Source organism: Fistularia commersonii, chromosome 23 (assembly GCF_037954325.1).
Source record: "Fistularia commersonii isolate RoL2024-O1a breed Wild chromosome 23, RoL_Fcom_v1.0, whole genome shotgun sequence".
Classification (NCBI taxonomy): Eukaryota; Metazoa; Chordata; class Actinopteri; order Syngnathiformes; family Fistulariidae; genus Fistularia; species Fistularia commersonii.
The window spans coordinates 4,900,000-4,912,291 of NC_141306.1; the positions used below are offsets into that span (position 1 = coordinate 4,900,000).

Genomic DNA, 12,292 nt, shown 5'->3' on the forward strand with positions numbered 1-12,292 from the left:
ATGGACAATTAGGTCTCCCCTCCCTCTCGTCCTTCCTTTCCCTTCGCTCATCCGTCACCCGGCTCTTCGTCTTTGTCCCCCTCATCACGGAATCCGGGTATTTTTCACTTTAACGCCGCGGCTAATGGCGAGGTGGGGGCCGGCGTTGGGGGGGGGGAGATCGCCGGAGATCGAAGATGGCATGTGGGGGAAGCGGACTGCGTGCGCACCTCGGCGAGGAGATGACAGGCTGTTGCGTGACTCAGCAGAGTTCCCCGGCTATAAACAGACTTTGCCCGCTTGCATGTTGTTGCGCGGAAAAGAAAAAGCAGAGGAGGAGGACGAGGTGACTGAGGTTAAAGGGAGAGGGAGGAGGGGTTGGGGGGGCGGATGCGAGAGAAGACGTCGAAGAAACCGAGGAGGGAAAAGAACGAGGAGGAGGGAGATAACGACAAAGGAGATGGTGACAGATGGAGAAGGGCATGTCCTCCTACCTGCATAGAATTCAGGGCTGTAGACGGCGCTGACCACTGGATTTAACTTCCAGCCTGAAAGAGACGGACGCACAAACTTAGACGTTAATACATCGCAAACACACGCACGTGCGGACTGTTTGCGCGGACGTGCACCCGTCATCCTCCCTTACGCCGTCCGACCCCCCCGGACCGGCCGCGTGTTTTGACGAGACAAATATATATACGCGACGCCTCGGGCTTGTCGCAAGGGGCCGGAAAAATGTGAAAACCCGGTTTCACGGAAGGGGTGTGGAAACAGAACCGAACCAAATAACAGCGAAGGGTTTTGTTAAAAGAGAAAAGAAAATCGTGCGGCTTAGTGTCCGGGACCGACTTCGCCGTTTGACCCGCGCCCGAGGGTTGGAATGGGGCCGCGCAGGATTAGGGAACCCGATAAGTAATCCTGGGCCGCTCCGTGATTTATGGGTATTTACTTCGACTTTAACCTCCATTCCCCCTCGGCCCGGTTGCCAGCGAGAAGTTAAGTGATCTGTAGCGACTTTCGACCTTCCGGGCATCTTCACTCCTGCGGTTTCGTTCGCCTCGGTCCGAATCGGTGGATCATATGCCACGTTTCATGAATTTTCCATTTTTTCGGTTCAGTTCGGTTTCACACGGGCGGAATTTCAAGTGAACATAAAATGCATCAGCCGAGGCCACGCGGGAGCTGTGAGCCCGCTCATTGGTCAGAAATCTCCTCATTTGACGGCTGCAGAAAAAGCAGCGTTTTTCTCCGAGGACAGCTGACTTTATCCTGAATGTACCAGCAAAAACTGACACGGCATCCCTTGATAGTTAGGCAGGGAAGCAGACTTCAGAACTTTGCCGGAGCGATGCAGTACAGTATGTCTCCTGATAGGGAGTTGAGATGAAACCCGGCTTTTCTATCTTTGACATTTTACTTTTTGCATTTGGACATGGATCGTCGCCCGGTGCACATCATCAGTTTGTTTATTATCATCATATGACTTGAAAGGCCGGCATATTGGCGCAGTGTTTTTTGCGTTTCGGCCTCACAGCCTGGAGGTCTCTGGTTCAACCCCCGGGTCCAAAATAGGCTCATTGGAAACCCTTGAACTGTCCAGACGTGTGAATGACAGGGTGAATTCTTATGTGTCTCTATGTGAATAGTCGTATGTCGCTATATGCGCCCTGTGATTGGTCCGGCTGGAGCCCCGCCTCTCGCCCAATGACAGATAGGATAGGCTCCAGCAAGATAATATACACTGCTCAAAAAAATAAAGGGAACACTTAAAAAACACATCCTAGATCTAAATGAATGAAATATTCTTATGAAATACTTTGCTCTTTACACAGTTGAATGTGCTGACAACAAAATCACGCAAAAATGATCAATGGAAATCAATTGTATCAACCCATGGAGGTCTGGATTAGGAATCACACTCAAAATTAAAGTGTAAAAACAAACTCCAGGCTGATCCAACTTTGATGTAATGTCCTTAAAACAAGTCAAAATGAATCTGTGTTGCTTCCTGAGTGGACACTATGATTTCACAGAAGTGTGATTGACTTGGAGTTACATTGTGTTGTTCAAGTGTTCCCTTTATTTTTTTGAGCAGTATATATAGAAGAAGACGAATAAATGGACGGACGGCGTATGAAAGTTTTATTAATTCTTTCATTCATTCATTATCTAGACCCCTTATAAAGGTTGCAGGGGTGCTGATCAAGCCAGCATTCACACGATCGGTCAATTCAGGGTCTTCGATGAACTTCCTGTTTTTGGACAATGAGCAGAAAGCGTGCAGACACGTTGAAAACATGGAGACTCCACACGGAAAGAGCCTCCTGTTGGAGTTGAACCTTCTCGCTGTGAGGCAGGAGAGCTAAGCGCCGCCGCCGATGCGCCGCCCGACTTAAAACTTATCGAGGAATTAGTTCTCGGGTAGAAGAAACTACCTGGAAAATAAAATTATCAGCACAAAACAATTAGTGGATAAATGCAAATGTACCCGTTGAATTTGACGGTGAGTTCAAGGTCACGCCGGGCGCGTCGGCGTGAAAAATACCGCTAATAACCATCGAACGGGAAAAAAGAAACAACCACTTGGTCTTACCATTTGCATATGGGTTAACGGTCTTCTTATTTGTCATTACTCGGGCTGTTGCATTGTTGACCTGCGGCAGGTAAAGAGACGGCGCCGTGAGTTTGTGGCATTTCAGCGCGACCGCGGGACACACTTTAGGTGTGTTAAGAGTCGGCATGCACGGTCTCCCAGTGTTGTAAACACATCTTTCAGAACAGAAGCAGAACACAGTGTCATAACACACACCCATGTCATTTCTGTGTGTTCAAAATTGCATTCAGAAACACTGGGGGTATTAAAAAAAAAAAAAAAAGAAAAAAAAAAAAAAAGAAAGAAAATAAATCAAATCAAATGAATAAAAAACAAAGAACACATCCAAAGCAAATCAGCTCTCTTTCTCATTTGCATATTTTCTATCTTATGACGTTTCTTTCCCGCATGCTCTCCTCAGTTACGGTAACATTTCAGTAACGTACAGACAAAAAGGAAAGGGAAAAACAGATGCACTTGACAAAATGATTTTTTTTTTTTTTCTTTTTGGTGAACATATAGATGCATGCTGTAGGCAAGAGGAGGAGATGGACGAGGAGGAGGAGGAGGAGGACGAGGAGGAGGACGAGGAGGAGGAAAGAAAGGAGTTAAAAAAAGAAATGTGATTGGGGGCAGAGAAGAAGAGTACATGTTGGGGAGCATTATGCAACGACCGGTCAACCTCGGAATACGAGAAGAACTGTTGTGATGGAAGCAACACAAAGCATTCACACTCAGACAACAGCCTCTCTAATTCATTGCAAGGATTCTTATTCGGGTTGAAATGAAACAGAGCCAAGGGGAGGGGAAAAAAAAAAAAAAAAATCAAAATCAAAAATAGATATGTTGAAGTCAAGTCAGTCAATCAACCAATCAAATCATTCCAAATCCAAACGACAGATAACAAATCAACATGAGGGTGCATTAGCTTCCAAAATAAAGTACACTGATAAACGGGGGGGGGTTTCCAACAATCTCAGATAGAGGTGCAAATATCTCAGTCAGTAACGCTCGCACACGCAGCGTCAGGAGAACACTTAGTGGATGGACACCAACGCCGTCACGCAAGAAAATATGTCAATATACAGCATCAACTCAACCACAATTAAAAAAGAAATGTCACGTGAGTTTTAGCCTTGCAAACGTTCCAGAGAGAGGAAGAGAGAGAGAGGAAATGCTGGCAGAATGGCTCGCTCGCCCACACTTACCATTCCCAAACCTTTAGGCCCCGCCCACTTGTTTGTGTACTGTTACCGTTGTAACTGTGTTGGATGGGGCCCTAAACAAAAGCTACTGTTGGAAGGATGTTGGGGGGGAGGGAGGGGTGAGAAAGGAATAAGCAGCATCTTATTCAGGCGGCCAAGAAATGCAATCATTCCACTGCACAAACCCTCTCTTTCAACTCTCTCTAACAAACTGCTCGCTGGTTTCCTCGAGCACAACTCGGTCCATTTTGCCCTGCGAGCGTCCTGCCGCGGGTTTGACGCACGACGTAGTTTTGAGGTGTCCACCTGGATGTTTCTTTTTTTTTTTTTTTTTTTTTTTTGCTCAGAAGGCGGTTTTAATTTCAAGGGTTTAAGACTCGGAAACGCGAAAAAACACGGCTTAAGGAAATCCTTTTTTTTTTTTCCGGGCCTTCCGCTGTTTTGGGTGTCTTTTTTTAAATCCACAGCCATTTTTATTATAACATTTTAAGGTATCTCATTGTGAAATTTTAACCGAATACATTTTTTTTTGTGTGTTTGTGTGATGACAGTCGTATTGTGCAGCAATCGATGATTTATGTGTGTGTGTATCAGTCTGCTGGTGTGTGTTGCCCCCCGGCCACCGGGGGTTTAACGGAGCTCACTAATTCTATGCAAACTGTGCCTGCAGGTTTAGGTCAATAAAATGCAGTGTGTTGCTAGCATCCGTTGCTGCAATCACCTATCTCCTATTGTAACCATAGCAACACAAGTTTGTGAACAAAGATTTTTATTTTTTTGATGGGGGGGATTTATCATCTGGTTGTTCTTGTTTCAGAAAAAGGCACCTGCTAATATCCGGGTGATATTTTCCACTTTGTCATCCCCCAGAGTTTGGAGAGGCTGCTACTTAGTTAAAGGTGTTCTCAAACTGGGGATGGAGATCCCCCGGGGAGGACGCCGCCGGGGGGGGGGGGGGTAAATTCAATTAACTGTTTCAAAGTCATGGAGAATATCATGATTAATTGGGAGTCATCCGAAAAGCCAAGGAAGAAATTACAAAACTGAATTACCTCTCAGGGTGTTACATAAGCTCATCAGCTTTTAGATGCTGAGTAGTTATGTTTCCGTTGTTTGGTCGACTAGCTGGTTGGATTATATATTTCCCGTCCTAGGTTACCGAGGGATGCAGGACGGACTACGGCGCGTAAAAAAAAAGGTGTCTTTTGTTGGCTGCTTAACATGACCGCAAGAGAGTAACTGCCCCAAGCATGGGATATGACGCAGATATGATGGACCATCGGGTGAATCCGAATTGTGCGGTGGTTATAAAACACAGGTCCGGATCCTGAGCGAGCCTCTGGTTGGGTGATCACCAAATGAATTGAACTGCGGAGAAAGTGAAATGAATGTCCTTCGGGGGCCACTACGCTTTAACATCAAACGCAGCCCGTGGGGGTGGCGCCGGGGGGCACGATGCCTCGCTCAGGCGCCCTGCTGGCTCCTCGCTTTTTGCCCCGAGGTGCGTTCAACTAAAAGTAAGCCCTGGGTAAAAAAAAACCTAAAACATAACAATGGCCTTTTACATTTTGGCTTCCCGTGGACACCGCTGAAGTTTCCTGTTTCGGCCTGCTGCCGCGGCAACCGGTATACACACAATTCCACCGGTTATGATGAATAAACTTCAAGTCTAATATTTATGGTTTCGCGGTGGAGCCATTGAATAAACAAGCCGAAACCGTCTCTACCATTTGCTGTTTTTTTCATGCTGCGACTTGTTATGTAAGAATGCAGCTAAAATACTAAAAAAAAAAAAAAAAAAGGTGGAGAGTCCTCACATGGGCCAGTGTGTTCTGCCTCTCTGACCGTTTATCCGTACGAAACAAAGACCTGATCAGACACGACTGCCAATTGTTACTCTAGATGGTTGGTCTGGTTAGAAGGGGGGATGGGTTGGTGGTCCAGTAGATGGATGGATAACTGGATGAGGTTGACGGATGGACTGAATGACGGATGATATGGATGGACGGATGATCTGATTGGTAGGTGGATAGGTTTGTGGACCAGTAAGTGGATGGACGGCCGGTTGAGGTAGTGGCCGAGTTGATGGATAGACGGACGGGTTTTGCGGACCAGTAAGTGGATGGATGGTGTCCGGGTTGATGGATCGAGTGACGCATGGATGGACGAACGTTCGGACGGACAGATGGACGGACGGATGGAGTCGATGGCCCATTATACCATTTAAGAGGTCTAAGAGCACTAAAAGGCTTATTATGAGCATCAATAGAACTGCAGGGCATGCGGTATATTGACTCTACAATACAATCTACTTCTGGAAAATGGATTATTGACTGCTGGGTGGACACCAATCCGAGTTGAAGATAATAGGTAACATGAGAGCATTGAAACTTAAGGGGAAAATGGACAGAGTTATGCATTCACGCTGGGTGTAAGTGGTAGGCGTCTGCTGTTCAGTGGAAATTAAAGGGTCATTCCAATGAGTCAAGCGAGCTATGAATCTTCCATGTCGCTCTCTAGTTGTCGCCAAATGCCTGATGTACTTCCGCCGTTCACGGCTAAAGCAAAAATCGGGGGGAGTTTTGGGTGGGAGGGGTTGGTTTTCTTTGAGAAAGACTTTGCTATTTAACTTTTCTGACCAAAGTCCAATCTTTGCACCTTTGCAATCACAGATAAAATTCTCAAATATTCTTCAATTTCCTTGTAGAAAACTAAAAATAAAAACAGAAAACAAAGGTGAACCAAAAACAAAGCAAGCAGACACACACGTTAGGCTTCGTACGTGTCGGAGGAAACCAAAAAGGATGAACCACGGATTACTCGACAATTCGGTTTCAAGAGAAAGACTCGATGGTCGACCGCCACACACACACACACACACACACACACACACACACACACACACACACACACACACACACACACACACTTACACATATTGATACAAAAACACACATGAGGAGGAAAAACAAGAGCAGGGAGACGGAAGAGGTGGAAGGAAACATTTTTAAAACATGCACCTCTATTTTGCGGCCTTCTACCACGGTGCCGTGTAATTTCTCCCTGGCCCTGTCGGCGTCCACACTATGCTCGAATGTTACGAACCCGAAACCCTGCATGCAGGATGGAAAGAGGTAGAGAAACACATGCGCATTATTAATTTAAAATGTTATACTTATCATTGATAGTGAACACTGTTTTTCTTCTTTCATAGCACAGGAGTCAGAGCACAAATCAGTATCACTCATAAACCCATATTTTAAAACGTCTTAGGGAATCAATGGGAAAGTATGATTTGTACTTGTGGTGGTACTTCGAATCAAATATTAATCACACATTACATATTCTTTAATTTTAGACAAAGGGAGGAAAAAGAAATCAGTCTAAGAAATAATCTTCTTAAGATAGATTTTCCTTGTTCCTTCCAAAGTGGAATTTATTCGTTGAAAATAAATTCCAGACCTCCGACTGTCGTCCAACCGTTCGTTACTTTACGGTTTCTCGCCCGATTCGGGCTTCAAGGGTTAATGAGGTGCTGGGTTTTATGAATATTGTATAGGGTGAAGTTACAAATCATACGCTGCGGGTTACAAGGTGGCACAATAAATGCATTCCTGCAATATGTGAAATTAAATCCTGCGAGTGAGAGGAGCAATTTCTTCTTTTTTTTTGGTAGCAGCAGCAGCAGCGGCGGCGGCGGTGGCGAAAAAAGAACAGGAGAATGAGGAGAAACTGCATTTCTGAGCAAGGCCTCATATCTGACGACCGGTAAACAAGATCTAAAGAGGACGTTTGCCATGTTCCCGTATCGATCAGCCTTGACTCTCTGGTTTGTTAATGAAATAGAGAGGGGAGATATTTAATTAACTTTGAACGTCAATCTAATACGCCCTGATCAATATCAGAATTATATTATCCCTCATTAATGCGGTTAGACGTCATTGACTAGACACACAGCGTGTAGTTATTTGTAATATTCAGCGCTTCCCCTGCCGGACCTGTGAAAGTCATCACGGATGGACGGCCGTCCTCCCGTCACAGTCGTGTTTCCGCTGGAAGTCCATAATCTAGCGGTAAAAACCGCCGCCGCATCCCTTCGGACGCACCTTGACTTCCCGCTAAAGGGTTCTCTGAGGGGGTCGCCTTTCTGGGGACGGATACGAGTGTTTCCCCGCTTCTACATGAGGGGGGACATCTGCTGGAACACACTGTAAGGTGGAGATGTCAATCCCCGCGGCGCTAATTGAGCGTAGGGCCGATCCTTTGCATACTAAATAATAAGTGGGTTTATTGTGCGGGGGGGGGGGGGAGAAAAGGTCAGCCGTGTTTGTGTCGGTGCAGGAAGCGGGGCTGTTTAGCGACTCGAAAGGAGGAGAGGGAAAAAAAAAAAAAGCCCACTTAGCGGTAATTTACCGACGCCTTGAAACTGGGGTTGGACTGCGACCCCGTGTTCAGGAGGAAGTTCCAACCTTCAACATTATCGTCATCATATCACCGCCAACTTTTTTTTTTTTCCACTCCTGCCGTATTTGGACGATACTATTCCGGCCCGACTCTCCGATATTGGACTTAATCCCGGTAGGTAGAGTGAGCTTCATTAATTAAAATTTGAGCTTCATTAATTAAAATTTTAATTTATCATTAAAATGTATTTGTTTACTGCTTTATTTTGCATTATTTACATCCATTTTAAAGGTTTTCTGATGTATCCCACCCACACAAGCTTTACTTGAAATGCATTTTATTTTTTTTTGATTTGCAGGTGCCGCTATATATAATTGTCGGTTTAAAAGGAAATGTTTTTAATAATGCTTGAACCGTGACAGGTGAGCGCGGGTGTGTATATGTGTGTGTGTGTGTGGGGGGGGGCTTTGCTAACAAGCCCTTCTTAAGGAAAACCCCTCGCCAAGGTGGAGCTCGCAGCGTTCAAAATGCTAATGAGACGCTGGGAAACCCCCGATCGGTCCGCGGAGGAGCGCGAAAGCGGGGAAGGGTTCTAATCTTCTCTGGGGAAAAAGCCGCAAGTTTTATCTGACGAGCGGTGAGAATTGTAAATAAATCAGTCCGACTCCATTGTCATTGTCATCTTCAGCGGAGAAGGAGGAGGAGGAGGATTTGATTGGCCCGAACAGATCGCTGGATGAATCCGATGTTGTTTTGGTTAAATATCGACTGCAGATTCATCAGCGCACCAACTGTGGTTTTACAAATAGACGGCGAGCAGAGAAGATTAAAAAGATGCTCGGCGGGTCATTTAAAGGACGATAAAACTAAAAAAAAATGTCTCCGCAAAATAGAACGGCTAGTCCTCGATGTATAACTTTTCAACCGGGCTGCAGAAAGCGGTCCTGCAGAGACGACCACCGCCGATCCAGACTCATTTCGGGCTAGATTTACGATTTTTGATTTTAAACGAATGCGCAATCTATCAAATAAAGGCCTGCTACTCTGCCGGCGGTTTGCTGCGTTTTCCGGGGTCAGGGGTTCGTAAATGTGTTTCATTACCGGCGGGCGAATTGTAAAGTTCCCGTCTGGAAGCGAGGAAACAGTAAGGGCCTGCTGTGAAATTTTATCTCCTCGGCTAAAAGTTTCAAAGTACGCTCCGCTTTGATCGATAACGACAAATATGTCAGGGTTCAAACAAAGAGATGCCGCGCTGCTTAAATTGGAATCAAAAGAATTAGAAGGGAAAAAAAAAACAGATAATTACGGCACACGGAGAGGGAAACAAAAACAGCACTTACCTTCGAACCGCGTTCATTAAAGATGATTTCCACGTCTAATATTTTGCCAAATTGCTGTAATTACAAAAAAAAGGTACGATCCAAGTGAGCGAAATGAGGAAATCTGTCTTTTCGCCCGACAAATATTCCAATGTCTAACGTGAGGCGGGATGTTGTACTTACACCGAACATTTGCCTGAGGTCGGGGTCTCTGAACCTGAAGGGGATGTTGGAGACGTGGAGTCTCTTGGGCTGGGTCTTGCTGTCTGTGCTTTCTGACGCAGTCTGTGTCAGCGTCTGACTGTCCGTCTGCGCGGCATCATCTGTCTGCTGGAAACACCAGAAACCGCCCGGATGTCAAGTTTGATCGAAAATACGAAACCCTGCGAGATTAAATTTCATATATCGGTTTTAAGAGGGAGATGACGGTTCTAGAAAGGCACATTGGTCAATCAGACCATCGTTTCCAGACTATAAGCTACTACTTTTTTCACATGTTTTGAACACGCTTAGACAACGATTCGGCTAATTTATGGATTTTTTCGGGGGCTAACAAGCTTCATGCCGCAAAAACATTTAACTACGTCACATTGGACCAATGAAATGACAGTGAAATTCTGAAGTTGTTCAATTCTAACACTGAAAAAGACGACGTAAATGGTTTTAGTGCGTAGGAGGAAGACCAAGGTAGCGATCGGCTGGAGTAGGACAAAGCGGGGATAGAAAATGGATGGATTTTCCTTGTGTTATTTATTATTAATCTTTTTCATCAGCTTACAGACATTGTTTTGGGAGAAAAAAAAAAACACATTTCCAGTATGTATTTGTGGATGTTACCAGTATGCATTTAATTAAAAGTTTCAAAAAAATTTCTGTGTAAATATCTCATGTTACAATGTGGACACCTGCGACTTATCAACAAGTGTGGCCTATATATGTACACATACATATTTGTTTAGTTATTTGTAGCCGGTATGGCTTATATTTAGGTGCACTCAATAGTCCAAAAATTACGGTAACTAGTTTTGACAATCCAAGACTCACGTCTTTATTTTGTCAAGCTCTATGGGCTCATTAGGACCCAAAAAGTATATAAAAAACTGGGAATACCCTCACATCACCAGACTCCCATTGATTCAATCATGTGCTATCATTTAAAATTATGGAATAATCATTCATTCATTCATTCATTCATTCATTTATCTATGAATGATATATATTGCTTGTCCAGCAGAGCCTATCTCACTTCTAATTGGCTGAGAGACGGGGTTCAGCCCCGACCTGTCACCAATCAATCACAGGGCACATTTTGAGACACAGTGCCATTCACACACTCGTTTCCAAACACCGATGACAAACAACAATTAACTCAGAGACATACAACAATTCATGCTTTCAGTCCTTTGTCATATAGAATCATACAACCATTCACACGTCAGAGAGACATACATCCATTCTGCCCAGTTTTGGGCAATTTAGGGTCTCCGGCATGTGTCTGCCATCTGGGTCATGACGAATTTTTGTCGTGGCAAGACTTGAAGAAGATTCACCCCTCATCCAAATTGCTGAAGAAGCTTCTCAGATGAGGGGAGAAACGTCTTCAAGTGAAGAAATTCAAGTCCAGTTGCCGTGACGGTAAGAGCTCGACAACCTCCCGTATGTTTTTTGGACCGCGGGAGGAAACCGGAGAACCTGAAGGAAACCCCGATGGCCCGCTCCGTCTGAATCCAGCCGGACGCCGTCTTGCTGTGCGTCAGAAGCGCCGACGAGCATGTAACGTAAATATAAATGTATAACTTGGTGTCCTGATCAGAGGACCCGGGGTTGTTTTAAGGATAAAAATTTAGTGGTTCTCATTTTCGGATTTACTGTACGTCTGTTGCCTCGCTAATTCAATGTCGATAAACGCACGGCGCATCTGTCAGAGTCGATCTCAAGGTCATTTAGTTAACAAAGTCCTTCAGCACACTGCGGCTTCGTTAATTCAATGATGCATATTTAAGAAACAGTCTTTAACTCAATCTTCCTTAACACCGGCAGGTAAACATCAGCCATCTGTGAATGTCAGCTCATCCTCCGAAAGGCCAACAGCAGCCTGCTTTCATAATTGTTGGTTAAACTACCAGAATGTGGAGTTTCACGGAATAATTATGCCGTCAAATCCAACCGTCGGCGGCCCATTGTTTCAAGCCGAACCGTCTTTCTCTTGTCTCCCCTCTGAGTTTCACATGGGCGGACAACGTCTGGGCCTTTGCCGGCGTATCTCAAATGACGCGAGAGAGAGAGAGGGGTCTGAACTCCCGTTGTCACACACAGCCAATCTACGGATTAGATTATAAACGCTTCAGAGGAGAAAACCCAGTTTAAACTGTGAAAAAAAAAAAAAACAAAAAAAAAAACACTAACATAGGATAAGTGCTTACAAGCACTCTGTTTGTCCTCTACCTCTCCGTGAGTCTCGAAAGAGAGCGTGTGTGTGTTTTAGCAAACTTTTATCATCCCATGCTTGATGTCTATGGGCATCGTTGCCCCCCCGCTGATGTTGCAGCCCCTGCTCTATGTGTGTTAAAGATGCTTTTTGAAGACTCTCTGCTATTCTGGTCGAAAATCTAAATTTAAACTAAAACAACAGCAACGAACCGCAGCGGAGGCCGGTTCACACACACGCACACAGAAAGCTTATAGTTAGCGCTTGGCTAGCTCCTTGTAATCCCGCCAAAAGCTAACTTTGCTAAGCGCTATCCCATGATGCACTCCACTTTTATGCTCACCACTGCGATTTCTTTTGAGAA

At 45.0% G+C, this 12,292-nt stretch overlaps 1 protein-coding gene across 13 annotated transcripts in view; it reads right to left on the minus strand.

Annotated features, from left to right (window-relative positions):
• The window catches only part of rbfox1 (RNA binding fox-1 homolog 1), a 231,109-nt gene that overhangs the window by 35,821 nt on the left and 182,996 nt on the right, over positions 1-12,292 (minus strand). For 11 of the 13 annotated variants that reach the window (XR_015107938.1, XM_086170547.1, XM_086170542.1 and 8 more), the window contains 5 exons: positions 9,684-9,830; positions 9,522-9,575; positions 6,798-6,890; positions 2,573-2,633; positions 474-527 (listed from right to left, as the gene is read on the minus strand). Coding sequence is in view for 12 of the 13 variants with exons in the window: in XM_086170547.1 (XP_086026673.1) it covers positions 474-527; positions 2,573-2,633; positions 6,798-6,890; positions 9,522-9,575; positions 9,684-9,830 (409 nt within the window). In the remaining variant the exon portion in view is untranslated. The remainder of the gene's footprint in view (positions 1-473; positions 528-2,572; positions 2,634-6,797; positions 6,891-9,521; positions 9,576-9,683; positions 9,831-12,292) is intronic. The other 2 variants (XM_086170540.1, XM_086170546.1) reach the window with 1 other exon arrangement.